Source organism: Panthera uncia, unplaced genomic scaffold (genome assembly GCF_023721935.1).
Source record: "Panthera uncia isolate 11264 unplaced genomic scaffold, Puncia_PCG_1.0 HiC_scaffold_1393, whole genome shotgun sequence".
NCBI lineage: Eukaryota > Metazoa > Chordata > Mammalia > Carnivora > Felidae > Panthera > Panthera uncia.
In genome coordinates this window covers 28,954-46,951 of record NW_026058023.1, presented here as the reverse complement: position 1 = coordinate 46,951, position 17,998 = coordinate 28,954, and the positions used below count along the sequence as shown (strand labels likewise).

Genomic DNA, 17,998 nt, shown 5'->3' with positions numbered 1-17,998 from the left:
CCAACATATGACTTGCAGTTCCTGAGATGTGCTAGGCTCTCTCTGTTTTGGTGCAGGTTGTACTCTGAACATTATGTCTTCTGACCTTGTCTCACCTGGAAACTTTGACTCATCTTTGATGATTCAGCTCAGACATCACTTATTCCTCACTCAAACTGCTTAAGGGGCCACCATTGGGCCCACTGCCCTTTTGTGTGCTCTCCTTGCTCTCCATGTGAGCCCCTTGAGGTCAGCAGCTGTGGCTGATTCCTTTTTGTTTCCAGTAACCTGCACAGGTCTTGGCACAGAATAGATGGATGTACATACAATAAGTGGACAAAGGTGCTGGGTTCAGAGTGCTAATAATAAAAGACACATACATACACAAAATAAAATACACATGCATGCACACATGTGCACTCACATAGACATACACGCAGGCACATGTGCATGCACACATACCTACCTATGCGTGTACACATACACACAGGACAACAAATGAAGACCAGAACCAAGGTCTCTTGACTTTCAGTCTAGGGCACTTCTGAAGGTGACTCACTCTGCCTTGCCACTCCACCATGTGCCCTTGGCTGGCTCAGGCCCCATGAACAAATATCTAAGAGTGGCTATTTCACTGTTGCCAAATCTAGCAGCAGTTTATGTCACTCTCAGAAATGTCAAGAGCTGCTTTCAGTGGCCACCGAATCTCCTCGATCCTTACCTTGTGCTCCCAAGGCAAAGCCTAAAGCCATTTGCAAAGTTAAGATAAAGAGAACAGCCAGGAGAGGGGTGGAAGTCAGCCATCCCCCCCTAAGATCCCTTAACAATAAAATTAATAATAGTAATAATAATAATAATAATATAATGGCAATAGCTAATACATAGTGCTTTCCATTTGCCAACACTGTTCTAAGTACTTTGTATGGACTAAGTGATTTAATCTTCCCCCAAACTCTATAAGGCAGGTCCTACTATTATACCTGCTTGCATAGATGAGAGAACTGAGGCACAAATGTCACCAAGGAAGTAAGGGCAGGGACAGGATTTGAACCAGATATTTGGTTCCAGAGTCCCTGCTCTTACTCATTATATTGAAAAACACCCAACTGTAGTTTCAAAAGTCTTTGTAGCACTTTCATATTTATGAAGTCAGAACATAACCATCATCTTATTGAACACTCACCATAACCCAGCAAGGGAACTGAGGCTCAGGGAGAGTTAGGGACTTTATCAAGACCACATGAGGACAGGAGGTGGCTGCGTCTACACTGTGCAGCCTGTGTTCAGTCTGTTAACCATACATTCCCTCTCTTGTTTATTCACTCTTTCATCCAACTAACAAATTAAATGATATTAAATGTGGCTGGGCCCCGTGTACTCTACACTCCCTCTCATTCTGTTCCTTGGGGCAGAGCTGCAGGAGAGGTAGAAGTCACCTGCTTCTGGGTCCCAGGCATCTTTCCAGGGCATCCTAGGTACACCTGCTCTGTGACAGGAAGACCAAGTCAGACTTCTCTTGCTCCCTAAGTCGGGTACAGGGCTCCTCCGAGCCTCCAGAGGCCTCAAGTTTCCCTCTGATTGCATGGAGTTATTACCAACCATTTCTCTGGGACTCATGTCTAAACTGTCTTTGGCCCACAGTAGACCAGGCACAGCAATATAAATGGGTGCAAAGCAAGGCCTGGGTGGGATTTCTGGGGAAAGCCCTCATGTATCCCACCGGGCTCCAAGGTCCCTTTGATCATCCCCACCCCCACCTTTCATGGAAAAGAGGCTCCAGAAAAGGATGATGTAGAGACATTTATTCGATGTTTATGGGGCTGGTCCACATGGGTCTAGATTTGGGACAGGGGCCTCCTCAGGGCTGCCTGGAATGTTGCTGACAGTCACTGTGGCCATGAAGCAGTGCTGGAGAAAGCACTTGGGGTCCATAGCCTGCTCCTCAATGCAGTCCAGCCGTGGGTTCAGGAAAGGGTGATTCTGCCCAAGAGCGCTCACTCCTGGCACTTCCATCAAATTGCCTGTATTCCCACCTTGGCAGTCAGGGGGCGCCTCCTCCTTGGGGTCTGGAAAACAGCAGGCTGAAGGTATGGGGTTTCCTCATGCAGACCTTCCTCCCCCACAGTCCCATACACCCTGGCTAACTTCCCTGAGTGCTTACCTGGGGTAGGACTGTGCTTATAGTCTTAAATTCATCATTTGCTTAACAAATATTTATTAACAACATACTACATCATTCACTAGGAGCTATCAGTGTTTTTTTTTTTTGTTTTTTTTTTAACGTTTATTTATTTTTGAGACAGAGAGAGGCAGAGCATGAACAGGGGAGGGGCAGAGAGAGAGGGAGACACAGAATCCGAAGCAGGCTCCAGACTCTGGGCTGTCAGCACAGAGCCTGACGCGGGGCTCAAACTCACGGACCGTGAGATCATGACCTGAGCCGAAGTCGGACACTTAACCGACTGAGCCACCCAGGCGCCCCGAGCTATCAGTGTTTCTAATGAAGTTAAAGTCTACTCAGGGAGAAGGACAATAAACAATTGTTAGGAAAAATGAAGACTTGACCTTGACCATAAACCCATAAGATAGGTACTACTGAAAACTCATTTTATAGATGAAGATACAGGCTGACTACATAGCTAGCATGCAGAGAAGTGCTGGAAAATTTTAAAAGATACATTATTCTCTTCTTTAAGAATAGATTCACGACTCTCTTCAGCTACTGCTTTATTCTCTCCTCTTCTTATATATGAACTTGAAAGGAGGCTCGCTTGGCCTTAGTATTCCCTATTTCCCATTCATGACTTATTCTGCTGTAATTGACTTAGGTACTTCCCCCAACTTGCCTCAAAATGTTTTGTCACTAAATCCCATGGTCACTTACAAATCCTTGTCTCCCTTGACTTATCAGGAGCATTTGACACAATTGAGCATTCCTGCTTTTTTGAATAAAAAGTGCATCAAGTGTTCAGGGGCACCTGGCTGGCTCAGTTGGTACGGCAGGTGGCTTTTGATCTTGGGGTTGTGGGTTCGAGCCCCATGTTGGAGGTAGAGATTACTAAAAAAAAAAAAAAAAAAAAAAAAAAAAAAAAAAAAAGTGTATCAAGTATTCAAGCCAGAAATGTGAGTCCTGCAGATTCCACCAATCACCATCTTCCATATTCACCCATTTCTTTACATCTTCAAGGCCACCACCCTCGGTCAGGCTTTCATCTTCTTCCTCCTAGACCAGTGGAACAGCTTCCAGTTAGACCCCCTCCAATCTATCCTCTAGGTTGTGGCCAGAGAGAGCTTTCTAAAGTCAAGTGAGTCCACATACTGTTTTTTCTCAAAAGCCTTCAATGTCTTCCCATTACCTGCGTCCTGGGGTGGTATTCAAGGCTCTTCATATACTGGCCCAATCCCCCTTCTCTTTAGCTTCATTACTCTCACCCTTCCCTTAAGAATTCTACACTTTGGGTTACCAAGGTTTTCATTGTTCCCTAAACAGTTTCATTCCTTAACATCTCTGGTTTTTTGCTTATGCTATTTCTTCTGCTTGGGATGACATTTTATACCTTATCTGTCTAGAAAACACCTATGGTTTAAAAGACCCATCGATGGGGGATGTCCAGGAAGAATGATGCCTTCAAAACTAAGGGAAGAGTGAGTTTCAAGAAGGAGGTTGTATTGGACATTGGAGTTGGCTACCCAACATACATCCCACCTCTTCCCACCTGTTAATAGCAATTATATTTGGGTGGTATTGGCCCCATCCCAGCTCCAGTTGTGGGGCCTGGGTGGTCTGAGCCAATCGGGTAATCCCATTCCTTTGCCACATGAATTGGCAATGGGTGCATAGCATTTCCCTGGGCACAGTGATTGGTTTAGGGTTGGACACATGACCTTAATGGTCCAGTAAGAGTAGAGCTCACACCTTCCCCCTTGAAAGAAGGGATAGTTCCCTCTTTCTTCTCCTGGCTAGAAGGAAACAAAAAGCTAGTGGCCCCAGGGACTGCTGGTAGTCAACTTACTACCATAAGAAAAGCCAGCCTGAGGAGTAAGCCAACACAAAATAGAGGGTAGAGCCAAGAGAATCTTAGAGGATGGAGACACAAGCCTAAGGACATAGTGAACTTCTATTCAAACCATCCAGAAAGCCCACCTGACTTTTGGACTTCTCACCCACAGAGCCAATAGATTTCCTTTGTTTTCTTTTGACCTTTCTATTTTTTAACTAATTTAAGACTCATAAGAAGTTACAAAAATAGTAGAGAGTTGCAGTTTACCCTTCACCTAGCTTTCCCCAATGGTAAAATCTTAAATAACCACAGAATAACTTCAAAACTAGGAGACTGACATGGATACAATATGATGAACTAAACTACAAATCCTGTTCAATTTTCACCAGTTTTTATATGTACTTTTTTTTTTTTTTTTTTTTGTGTATGGTACTATCAAAGTTTATCACATACATAGTTATATAATCACTGCCACAGTCAGGATAAAGAACTGTTTAATTACCACAGAAAAAACTTCTTCATGCTATCTCTTTATAGTCAGACCTTCCTCCTAAACCTAACTCCTGGTAACCACCAACCTTTTCTCCATTACTATAATTTTGTCATTCCAGAAGTGTTATATAAATAGAAGTATATAGTATACCACCTTTTGAGATTGGCTTTTTTTATTCGACATAATACCCTTGAGATCCATTTAATTGTTGTGCATATCAATAGTGCATTCCTTTTTATGGCTGCATATGTGCCATTGTATAGTTGTACCATCTGCTCATTGAAGGACATCTGGGTTGTGTCTAGTTTTCATCAATTACAAATAAAGCTGCTATGAACATTCATGTATAGGCTTTGTGCAGACATACACTTTCATTTCTCTAGGATAAACACCTAGGAGTGTGATTGCTGATTTGTATGGTATAGTGGGCTGAATGGTGGCCCCCAAAGATATCAGGTCCTAATCTCTGGAACCTGTGAATGTTACCTTATATGGTAAAGTTTTGCAGATGTGATTGAATTAAGGGTTTTGAGATGAGGATATTATCCTGAATTATCTGGGTGGGCCCTAAATGCCAACACAACTGCCTTTATAAGAGAAAGGCAGAGGAAGATGGACACATGCAGAGTGATGTGAAGACACATGTAGAGTGTGTGATTGGAGTGATACAGCTACAAGCAAAGGAATGCTGGCAGTCACCAGAAACTGGACAAGGCAGGGAATAGATTCTCCCCTGGAGCCTTTGATTTCAATCCAGTGAAACTGATTTGGAATGTGAGATAATTAATACATTTCTGTTATGCTAAGCCACCAAGTTTGCGGTCATTTGTTACAGGGGCTGTAGGAAACTAATACATATAGTAAGTGTATGTTTAACTTTATGAAAACACCAAGCTGATGGATGATGAGAATGGCTGATTAATGATCTCCCACCAACACCTTTTAGAGGGAAAATTGAACTCTTGTCTCTCATTTCCCCCCCGCCCCTTTTTTTTGTCTCTTACTAAACGTACCTAGGTTGTAATATCACCTCTACACTTACCTCATTCACCTCATCTGCAAAATAGGGTTGATAATAACCACTTGGCAGAGTAGTTGAGCTGGTTAAATGGGATAAGGTGTTTAAAGCATAGCACCTAGCACAACAGTAGGAACTCAGTCACCCTTCTGATCAAGCTAGTTCCTCACAAAGTACCAGAGTAAGAAAGTTACAGTCTTTGTTGCATCCTGAGTTTGGGTGATGGGATTGGTGTGGGTGTGATGGGATAGTACAGAATGCCTGAGCAGCAGAAAGAACCTATTTTCAGAAACTCAGGTCCATTCCCACTGTGCTCTTACTAAGGTTCTCACTCCCTACACTGCTGTGTCCCCATAGTCAGATATCATGGCCCCAAGATACAGTGCAATAATCGTAGTCTTTAGAGTCTGGGAGACTGGGCTTGATACCTCAGCAACACAAGCTCACTAGCTGTGTGGACTTGGCTAATTCACTTCCCTTGGCTAAGCCTTGGTTCCTTCTGCTGTAAAATGGGGCTGATGATCTCTCCACATGTCCTACCAGAGAGGGAGACAGAAGTGAAAAGTCTTTCTTTGTGAAGGGTAAAGCTCTGATGAATGTAAGATAGTGGACTTATAAACTGTCTCAGATGCAGATGGGGTGTCTGGGTGGCTCAGTTGGTTAAGCATCTGACTTCAGTTCAGGTCATGATCTCACGTTTCATGGGTTCAAGCCCCGTGTTGGGCTCTGTCCTGACAGCTCAAAGCCTGGAGCCTACTTTGGATTCTGTGTTTCCCTCTCTCTCTGCCCTTCTTCCACTCATGTTCTGTCTCTCTCTCAAAAATAAATAAACATTAAATTTTTTTTTAAACTGTCTCAGATGCTGGAGAAATGAGAAGCTCCTGGTTAAACACTGTGTATTCAGAAGAAGGAGAGCATAGCACTTAATGAAGAAGGGGAGGAGCTAAGAGCTGAGTTTGGGCAAAATGCAGAGAGAGCTGAAAGCTATCACTTAATAAAAGGTCAGGAAATGCATTTTCCATCTTAAAAATAAGCAAGGGGCGCATGGCTGTCTCACTCTGTTAGAGCATGTGATCCTTGATCTCAGGGTTGTGAGTTCAAGCCCCACATTGGGTATAGAGATTACTCAAAAATAAAATCTTAAAAAAAGAAGAAGAAGAAGCAAAAAGCAAGAACACAACTGCCTCAAACCCTAGGGACTGAATAATCTACCTGGTGGCTGAGCAGTGAAAAGTAGGAGGGTGGTTTTCATTCACACGGCCAAAGAATGAACTATATCTCCTTTGAGTCAGAAAGGTTTGGGGGATAAAACAAGGAGAGGTAAGAGAAGCAGGTCACAAGCAGGAACACCTCACACACCTGGCCTGGCAACACAGAAAGAGTAGGACTTGGGAGGCAGAAAGACACATGTATTTGAATTCCAGTTCTACAGTTTACAAGCTGTAAATCCTTGGGCCAGTCATCTAACCTCTCTAATACCTGGTGTTCACATCTGTAAAAGGGGTGACAATCATTAACCCATTTGGGAAAATTAGATGAGAGAGTGCACATAAAGTTTCAGTGTCTGGCACATGGTGAGGACTTCCCTTTGATGGCACAGGGATAAGGAGAGGAAGGAGGGTGGAGGTTGAGTTGGTTCTGTCACTCACTCACTAGGTGACGCTGGGCCTCAGTCTGTAAAATCCTCATCTGTAAAATGGATAGCAATGAGATCTGTGCTCTGCCCAGTTATTTGAAGAGCAAATGAGATAGTGTATTTAGAGCTAGTTCATTCCTTTTAACTGTGATATCATATTTCATTATTCCTCTACTGATGGACATTTAGTTTATTTCTAATTATAACAAGTTATCATGGATGTATCTTTACAAGCCCCTCCTAGTGCAACTATTTCTCTAAGGCAGATAATTACAGTGGAATTATGGAGTATAGGATGTGTGTGTATATATATATTTTTTTAATTTTTTTTTTTTTAGTTTCAATAGATATTGCCAAGTTGCTCCACAAAGTGGTTGTCCAAGTTATTCTCTTACCAGTAGCATATGACAGGATCAATTCCTCACACCTGAACTTCTCACTATTAATATGATCCATTTTTGGACTTTTGCCAGTGTAATTGATTTTTTTAAGTTTATTTATTTATTTTTTTAGTAATCTCTACCCCCAATGTGGGGCTTGAACTCACAACCCCGAGATCAAGAGTCACATGCTCTTCTGACTGAGCCAACCAGGGGCCCCGCCAATGTAATTGTTTTTAAAAGTTACATCATGGGGCGCCTGGGTGGCTTGGTTGGTTAAGCGTCTGACTTCAGCTCAGGTCATGATCTCATGGTCCGTGAGTTCGAGCCCCGCGTCGGGCTCTGTGCTGACAGCTCAGAGCCTGGAGCCTGTTTCAGATTCTGTGTCTCCCTCTCTCTGACCCTCCCCCGTTTATGCTCTGTCTCTCTCTGTCTCAAAAATAAATAAACGTTAAAAAAAAATTTAAATAAAAAAAAATAAATAAAAGTTACATCATTCTTAAACTGCACTCTTCTGATTATTAGTAAGGCTGAGCATCTTTTCATGTGTATTGAGCATTTGAATTTCTTTTTTTGTAGATTATGTTTTTCTCATTTGTTTAAAGATGTGCCTGTATATTCTGGATATCAACCTCACCTCTACTTTATATATAGTTGATTCTCATAATTCACAGTAGTTATACTCTTTTCTTAACATTTATTTTTTTAAATTTGTTTCTTTATTTTGAGAGAGACTGAGAGCACAAGCAGAGGAGGGGCAGAGAGAGAGAGAGAGAGAGAGAGTGAGAGAGAGAGAATCCCAAGCAGGCTCTGTACTGTCAGTGCTGATCCTGATGCGGGGCTTGGTGCCACAACCACGAGATCATGACCTGAGCCAAAATCAAGAGTCAGACACTCAACTGACTGAGCCACCCAGGCACCCCGCAGTAGTTATATTCTATAAAGTCATCACAAACACTGAATTAATGAATACTGAATCATTGCTCCTGGGGAAATGCTAGGTTAGATTCCTGTGAGCCTCTGGTCACAACAGTTTTGTCATCTGACCAATACATGAATTTACTTTGTGTGTGTTTCTGTTTGAAGACACATTATTTAATATACATTGTTGATTCATTAACATTGAACTCATGACCAACAGCATTATAACTCCTGCCAAAACAAAGTTTAAAACACATGTGTTTTCTCCACAGGGCACAGCAGCCTTCTTATGCTTAGGAACAGTAGACAATAATACTTTGGCACTATATTTGGGGGCCATTTTAAACAGTGAAATTAACAAAAATCACAAAAATGCAAAAAACATGGCACTAAATATATACTTGTTTACAGTATGAGAGCTGAAAACAAGAAGGCAAACAAGTAGCCTTGTTTAACCTCAGCTGGGTATGTGCGTGATGGGCAACTCAAACTGTTTGCTGCTCTGCACATGTCCACATCCACACATGACCTCAAAAACACTGTAAGTATTGATTTTGAGGTTACAGATAAATTTTAGCAAGTACACAATTTCACAAATATCAAATCTGTGAATGAGGATTGTCTATATGTGTGTATTTATTTTTATGTTTCTAATAACTTTGCAGTCCACCACTTGTTTTGTAATGTTATTTATAATGTCTTTTGTCTTTTTAAAAACAATTTTTTTCAGTTCATTTATTTATTTTGAGAGAGACAGAGAGAGCATGAGCAGGGGAGGGGCAGAGAGAGAGGGGAAGAGACAGAATCCCAAGCAGGCTGCACGCTGCCAGTGCAGAGCCTGACACAGGGCTTGAACTCACAAAACTGTGAGATCATGACCTGAGCCAAAACCGAGAGTTGGACGCTTAACTGACTGAGACACTCAGGCACCCCACTTTTATCTTATTTTTATTTCATGTCTATTTGGATTTGATGAAGGCAAATTTGCCAATTTTTCCCTTATTTAAGAAAATTTTTTTAAGTGTTTAATTCAAATTCCTACATTTTAATCAGTCTGTTTCTGGACTCTTTTTTAATCTAGGGTTTTTCAACATTGGCACTATTTAATTTTGGGTTGCATAACTCTTTGTTGTGGAGTGTTGTCCTCTGTATTGTAGGATGTTTAACAGCATCCCTGGTCTCTATCAAGAGATACCTTCCCCAGTTGGAACAACCAAAAATGTCTCCAGACATTGCCAAATGTCCCTGGGGGGCAAATGTACAAATTAGCACTGCATTGCTAATTCTGTCTGTCAATTGCTGTGCCAATATCAAGCAGACAATATATCTTCTTAAAATGTCTGTTATCTGATAGGGTAAGTCCCTCGTCTCTTTCTTTTCCCTTTTTTTTTTTTTTAATTTTTTACTGTTTATTTATTTTTAAGACAGAGAGAGACAGAGTGTGAGCAGGGAAGGGGCACAGCGAGAGGGAGACACAGAATCTAAAGCAGGCTCCAGACTCCAAGCTGTTAGCACAGAGCCTAATGTGGGGCTTGAACTCACGAACCATAAGATCATGACCTGAACCAAAACCAAGAGTCGGATGCTCAACTGAATGAGCCACCCAGGTGCCCCTCTTCTTTCTTTTCCAAAATTGTTTTGTTTAGTCTCTCCCTTTACTCTTCTACATTAATTTTAGAACTAATTTGACAAATTCCACGAAACACTTTGTTGGGATTTTTATTTATAGATTAATTTTTTAAAGATCTGATATGTCTATGATATTGAGCCTTCCTATCTACATACATGCTATATCTCATGAGATAGTTTCTTTCATGCCTTTCATTAACTTCTCTGATTTTTCTCTGGAAAAGTTGAAGCCTGGGCTGTCTCTGGTCTCCCTGAGCTGTCTGGATCTAGGCTCAGGGCTTTCTTCCTATTTCCTGCCACTGCCTCCCATATTCCTGACTACAAGGGGAGCCAGAAGAATCCTTCCACCCTCATCCCTTCTGCTTTTCATTGCTCAGCAGCAGCAGGATTATTCATTGTCATCAGGATCGGAGAAGGGTTCTTGTGCTGTTGTTTGTTGCACAAGTTGTTAAGTTGGAAAATTAATCTTTTACAACTGAAAAAACCCTCTATCTTCTTCTGAAAGTTAGCTACTCCGCACCTTTCTACGTCCCTGATAATTGCCACCCTTGCTTTTGCTTAGCTTAAATTCCTCAGGTCCTGCCTGGCCTTATTTCCTATGGGGCCCCGTGATAAATGAACCAGTCACTGCATAGCTCTTACTCAGAACTGCCCACACACTTTTACCCATTATTTACTCTAACCTGGAATGCCTTTCCTCCTTTTACCCAACCAACAACTTTGCTAACTCAGCACTCATTCAAATCTACTCTCGTTTGGGTGGGCAGAAGAGCATGATTCAAGGTAGAAAAACATGAGCTGAATTTCAGCCTTACCTTTTAAAAAATTTTTTTTAATTTATTTTTTTAGAGTAGGCTGTCCACCTAACGTGGGGCTTGACCTCAGGACCCCAGTATCAAAAGTCACATGCTCTACCAACTGAGCCAGCCAGGCATCCACTCACCCTTACCATTTATTGGCTGTGACACTTTGAGTTAAGTCATCTAATCTGTCTTAGCCTCGATTCTCTCATCTCTCATCTGTAAAGTGGAGATAATAATACTCATTTTGAGTGTTGTTTGCCAAACTATACAGAAAGATCATTTGCCAGTAGGGACTTGTATCTTTCATAGTACCTTGCAGAGGTCGTAAAAATGTGTGCAATAAAGACTTATGAAAAAGCAATACTGTTTTTTGGGCAGGGGGCCTTTGAGGTTCTAGATGGCCTGTGCTAATGAAGGAAGGGGTAGTCCAAAAATTCAGATTATCGAAAAATAACTATTTAATTTCTGAACAAACTCAGTTTTTCTTATTAATTCTATTTTGGGACAATATTAAAATCAGTTTTCACTTTCTAAGGCTAGAATGAAAACATTATCTTAGCAAATCCACAAGATGGATTAATCTTTGTGTGACAAATAGAATCCTGACTATATCAAATTATTTTGATAAACATTGAGCACATGAAGAGCTTCGGATGAAAATGTTCAGATCATGACCCTCTTAAAAAATGTGTTGCTGCTTCAGGATATTCTAGGAACACTCGTGAAGCAAATATTTCGTACGTCACTTCTAAATATCTCCCCTCTATAAAGGTGCTAGCCTGTTCAATACACGGAAATCCTGAGGCCTATTTCTTACCTGTAGGCTGTAAGCTTAAGCCTGGGTCCAACTTCGTGTGGGGCTTTGAGCTGATGAACAGGTAACAGAGCACACAGGCAGTGAGAATGAAGGCCAGAAGAACCACTGCTGCTATGGACAGGCCCACAAGGGCTCCAATACTGGGGAGAGAAGACAGGAGGGAGCTGAGTGTCGGGAAGGGACTTGGGAGGCAGCCTGTTAGATGCGAAGTATTGTAGATATTATAGGAATCAACTGGCTTCAGCTTTTGTTCTGTCTCTACTTGTCTTAGACTTTCTGCACCTAAGCATGAGAAAGAGCATTAGCTATACGCCAAGTACTCACCATACATGTAACATGACATGCTTCAGTGCAACCACGTAGTTGGGACTCAGTATGTATTCCCCTTCTTCTGTTCGCCTTCCCTCCCTACTTTCTTCAACCTGCTTCCACCCCAGGGAGCTGGAGATGGTCTTAAAGAGCCCTCCCCACGATGCTGTTTCTTAAAAAATCAAGACAAAGAGTAAGCCTTAGTTAAAAATCAGCGGTCCTTCCAGACTCAAAGTAATTTCTGACCCACCCTCCAGTGGGTCATTGCACTGGTGTGGATTCCACATCTAGAATATCTCCTCACTGCTGTTCCTTCACCTCACCATGGCTAAATAAATTATTTAGTCAATTATTACTTTTAAGTTTATTTATTTATTTTGGGGGAGGGGAGGAGGGGCAGAGAGAGGGAGAGAGAGAGAATCCCAAGCAGGCTCTGCTCTTGAGATGCGGGGCTCGAACCCACAAGCCATGAGATCATGACCTGACGTGAAACCAAGAGTCGGACACTTAATAGACTGAGCCACCCCGGTGCCCCTGGCTAAATAAATTATTGAACACCCTGCAGTGGAATCATATAGAGCCATTAAAAACATATTTTCAAATATTATTTAAGGTCAAGAATAAATTCTGATGGGAAAATGTTAAGTGAAAAGACTAGGACACACTACTAAACATATAGCATAATGCCAACTTAAATAAACATAAACATTTACATAATTATACATCTGTAAGGTCGGGTAGAAATACATCAAATTGCTAACAGGCTCTCTCTGGGTGTAGCGCAGGCTGTGGATGTCCTGTCTATGTCCCATTTGGTCTTATAATTATAGAATATTCTGGCCAGAGTTTCAAATGCCAGCATCTGCATCCTTTTGCCTGAAAGCTTTCTTGGGCCAGAACAGTCTTCGTCTGTACATCAAGCAGGTCATAAGTACAGGAAAATTAATGCCTCCCTTCTCCCATCAGCACACAACCAGTGACTGACAGAAATTGGTATATAAATACCCTGGTATACAGATTCCCTGGCATATATTCCCTATATACCCTGGTATATAAACTGGTATATAATTCCTGGTCCTCAGGTGGGATGACTCTGAGGTATAATTTCTGCAATGGCTGGCAGAGTTCAGCAGGTTGAAGCTCCTGTGACCCTCAGTGGTGATACACCATTGTTTGCTTCTACCCTTCCCCGCCTCTCTCCCCCACCGTCTACCGATGTTTTCTAGGATGCCTCTCCATATAAACTACTTGACCTCAAATTCTTGTATCTGAGTCTTTGGGGGCAATCCAAGCTAAGACACCTGATCTCCCATGATTTCTTTCCTTTTTTGTTTCTCTTGTCCCTTCCACATTTTCCACAGTGAACATGCAGTACCTTTTGGTTCTCATAAGTACTTTAATTAAACATTATTTCCTCTTTTGAGATATGCTCACTGTTTATAAGGAAGGCTTGTGCTCCAGTTGGGACCCTATACTTTCCATGGGACATCTGTGGCCACCTCTAAAAGTAGGGTCCTGGGGCGCCTGGGTGGTTCAGTCGGTTGAGTGTCCGACTTCGGCTCAGGTCATGATCTCGCGGTCTGTGAGTTCAGGCCCCGCGTCGGGCTCTGTGCTGACAGCTCAGAGCCTGGAGCCTGCTTCAGATTCTGTGTCTCCCTCTCTCTCTGCCCCTCCTCTGCTCATGCTCTGTCTCTCTCTGTCAAAAATAAATAAACATTAAAAATATTTTATAAATAAATAAATAAATAAATAAAAGTAGGGCCCTTTGAAGAATGGGTGAGAGAGCTGGGGGAATACATCCTAGATTAGCAGTCAGTTAGGGAGCGGGCACTGTCCCTGATGGGCTGTCTGGGAACAGAGGAACCTGCCCCCAAGGATAGAGTCAGGAATGCCAGGGGAAGCTCTAAGGGGGAAATCTGTGCTTGGTGTAAGATGAACTTCAAATGATTAGCATTGTCCCCAGGTGAATGCACTGCCTCAAGAGGTGGTAAGCTCTCTATTATTGCACAGGTTTGTGAAGAACACCTGGATAAGCACACTTTTCAATGAAGTTGGAGTTTCCTGCCCTGGGTGGGAAGCTGAAGAGCTGCTAGCCTTGCAGGATTTCACAGATCTACAAGTCTGAAAGATCACACTGTGTCCTCTAGGAAAGAATTGGAGGGGTAGTCTAACATTTGGTAGGGTTTTTGAGTCGGGCAGTTCTAAGTTCACATCTGGGTTCTGTCACATGTAAACTGCAAAGTCCTGCATCTCTTGACCTTCATTTTCTTTATTTGTAAAGGTTCCTTTCTCACCAGGTGTCCATAAAGATTAAATGAGGTGGTGTATATCCAGTGCCTGACACCCAGTTCTGTCCTGCTGCAAGGCTGCTGCCTTTTGGCTCACATTCTGGTTAAAAAAAAAAAAAAAAAAAAAAAAAAAAAAAAGGAGCTACTGATAGAAGGTGTTTGGAAAGTGGACCAGACATGTGATAGCACCAGCTGCTTCTCCACAGGGAGTCTTCACTTCCTGAGACACACTTTTAAAGACAGCAATTCTCCTTGAGCACCATACAAGGAAACAGTTGTTTACCTGGAGATTTTTATGTTTTTGAGGGCCAACTTTCATGAAAAAGGCCAAATGGAGTCCAGAGCCGAACAAGGTCTCCACCCTGCTATGGTAGGGCTCTGTGGAGCACACCAGAGGGTTGTTTCAGGGGTTAGAGTACACTGATTACCTAGATGTCCTGGGGACCCTCAGTTCCTCTCCTCCACTTTGCAACTGTCTGTGATGTTTATGAACCACATTATGTCCAAGCCTAGGAAGAGTCAGCCCTGCACGCTAAACCTTTCAACTGCTCTTGAGGTCAAAGAATTGGAGGGTCAGTGAGTATCTTTTCAAATGATCTGAGTAGAGCAGGTTATGAGAAAGCCAGGCTAGATTTAAACAGTTGTGCCACAGGACAGACCTGGTCGTGGGGCCAGACAGGCCTGAGTTTTCATCCCAGCTCTGCCACTTGCTCTCACTAGGGCATTCCCAGATAGGAACTCAGCTCCTTGCAAGTTTTCTCATCTGTAAACTGGAGAAAAGATGTGCCAGGGTTGTGAATGTGTGAATTCATCTAACTCTCGGTTGATCCTAGGTACTGTTCTTTAAACCTCAGTCTGCCAATACATTGCTAGATGGTCTTGGACAATTCACTTCGATACTCCAAGCTTCACTTTCCCTACCTATGAACCAGGGAAAGAAACCTCCTTTTACTGAACATCTGCAATATGTATTAGTCACTCCCACCTGCATTATTTTATTTCACTAAATCCTCACAAAAATTCAACGAGATAGGTATTCCTATTGCTATTTTGAAGATGAAAAAAGAGACTCAGAGGGGCGCCTGGCTGGCTCAGTCAGAGCAGTGTGTGACTTGGGGTCATGAGTTCGAGCCCCATGTTGGATGTAGAGATTACTAATAAATAAATAAATAAATAAATAAATAAACAAATAAACAAACAAACTTAAAAAAAAAATACCACTCAGAGGTAATTGCCCTAATTCACATAGCTATTAAGTGGCAGAGCCAAGGTTTGGACAGCCTTCTAACCATCCCCAAAGTTCTATACTGTCTCTATACCTCAAAGGGAGGTCAGCACTGCCATATTTCAGCACCCAGCTCAGTGCTAAGTACACTCAGTCTTCAGCAAATCCTCCATTGTTATACTCTAGGTGCATGACATATCTCTCTGAATGGACTATGAGCTCCTCGGGGGCAGGGAATAATTGATTTCTGTGTCACTATTGCCTAGCATTGCACCAGGCACAAAGCAAAGGCTATAAGGAATGAATGAATATATGGGGGAATAGAGAATAAATTAGTATAATTCTTCAGGTTACAGACAGCAGCCAAATGTGCAGGATCAGAAAACTTGGCCATCTGAAAATGGTTTCAGAATTATAGATTAATCGGTCTAGAAAAAGTGGTATCTGTAATTGTCAGTGGCATATGCCAAGTTGATTTCACCTCTATCTCATTTGGTCCAAGTCAGAAATTGGGGCAATCATTTATCATGCTCTTCATTTGATAGATGCAAAGACAGAGGCTCAGAATGGGTTCTGCAGCAGACTGTCCTTTCCCACCCAGAGGGTATGCAGCCTCCGGTCACATACCTGCAGGAACAGAAAAAATCACTATCTACTGAGATGGCCCACGCCATTTTTGCTGATGTCTGTTTTCCAGAGCAGGCTCAGGATCACGTCCTATTTTCTGGGTGAGGCCTTTAGAGACAGAGAGACACTGAGACCCGTTGCCCTCTCAGCACCACACTTAGGCTCCAGGAATGTCAGTGCTGTCCTACCCATCCCCTTCCCTGAACAGGCAGGGAAACTAAGGTCCTGCGAGTGGGAATCCACCCAAATTATACTTCTATTAATATAGCCTGAGCTGGCTTCTGCTGTAGCATTGTGCCACTGATGAACTTGGAGGCATCTCTAATTCCTTGGTCTTCTGCCTTAGCTCGGGAGTGGAGTACATCCCCAGTACCCACTCCAGGGCCTGGCACAACTAAGTGCTCAGTAAGGGGTAGCTGAAAGAATAAGTAAATATGAGGGGGAAGAAAGTTGAACCTGGACTGGGCTGGGATTGACTAGGGATATAGTATGAGATGAGGAGTAGGATTGGGGCTGAGGTCTGGGTGTAGGGCTGGACCATGTTTGGAGTCAGGGTTGGGAAGAAGAGCTGAGGTGGGTTGCCTGGAGGATTCAGGGGGAGGTTGGGTCTGGTGATCAGTATTGCGGAGTGGGTAAAGTCAGGGATGATGTCGAGCTGATGTTAGGATGGGGACCCTGGTTTGCATTTGAATGAGGGTGGAGTTTGGGTTTCCAGTGATTGTGGGAGAAGAGAGTGTGGTGTCAGGAAGAGGGTTGGTATGTAATCTGGGGCTGGTTTGAGGGTGGTGGAGTATGACGTTGGGAGTAGGGATGGAGTTGGGGTGAGGTTCAAGCTTAGATCTGAATGGGGGAAGAGGTTACTGAGGGAGTTGGGTTGGTGACGGGATGAGAGCAAAGGTCAGGACTGGGCCTGAGGGGCTAAAGGGCCGGTGGGGTCCATGCTGATGTTGGGGTGGGCATTTGGGTGAGGGCTCAGGGTTTAGCCCGCGCTGGGCCGAGGGTGCGGCGAAGGGGCTAGGGCTGGAGTGGGGTTCTAGCTGGGGTTAGGGCCACGGCCGGCCGGTACCTGAGCCACCACATGTAGCTGTGCTCGTAGGGAAAGAAGCTGTGCGGGTCGTCGCAGCAGTACTTGTGGTCGCGGAAGCCGCAGCAGAAGACGGCGGCCGCCTCGCCCCCCGGCCGCGGGCAGCTGAAGCCACGCACCACCTCCTGCTCGGCGCTCACGTAGCTCGTGCAGGCGCCGCTCATCGCGCCCCGCGCCGGGCCCGCTGCCACCTCGGGCCACCAGACGGCTGGGCGAGGGACGAACGGAGACAGCACCGAGCCTGAGAAAGACAGAGACTGAGGGAGAAAGAAACGGAGAGAAGCAGCGAGACAGAGAGAGACGCGGCGAGAGGCGCGGAAACGCAGCGGTTAGAGCTCTAGACTCCCCGAGGACCCAGAGAGGCAGCCTGGTACGCGGACGGGCGCAACGGGAGGGGGCGTGGAGGAGGAAGAGGAGAGGGAGGAGGAGGGCGGAGGAGCGGTGGGAGTGGAGAGCGGCTGGAAGCGGGGCGGGACCCGGAGCCCGAGCGCTAGCGCGGGGCGGGGGTTAGGGGGGCCGGATGGGAGGGAGACCGGCGGAGCCGGGAGGTGGGAGCAGCTCGGGGGAGTCTCCTGGGCGCGGGTCTGTGCCCGCACTTCCCCTACCCGCCCTGCTGCGTTCCCAGGTTATGCACGGGGGTGCTGGGTGCTCAGACAACACAAGTCCAGGGTGGCAGGGTGGGCATGGAAACCACCGCCGTGGATTCCACACTTGGCGCTTGGGCAGCCGCCTGGTGCTGGGCACTGTGCTCGACGCCGGCAGTTTCAGGGCAGTTCCAGGCTAGTGCG

The 17,998-nt window shown here is 44.2% G+C and overlaps 1 protein-coding gene across 1 annotated transcript; it reads right to left on the bottom strand.

The window, feature by feature from the left end:
• Positions 1-1,777: 1,777 nt before the first annotated feature.
• Positions 1,778-17,374, bottom strand: LOC125917008 (protein shisa-like-2A). The gene is made up of 3 exons (XM_049623267.1): positions 17,193-17,374; positions 11,678-11,817; positions 1,778-2,045 (listed from the first exon to the last, which is right to left on the bottom strand). The coding sequence occupies exons 1-3, from the start codon at positions 17,372-17,374 to the stop codon at positions 1,792-1,794; spliced, it is 576 nt and encodes a 191-aa protein (XP_049479224.1). The 3' UTR covers positions 1,778-1,791.
• Between the last annotated feature and the right edge of the window lie 624 nt (positions 17,375-17,998).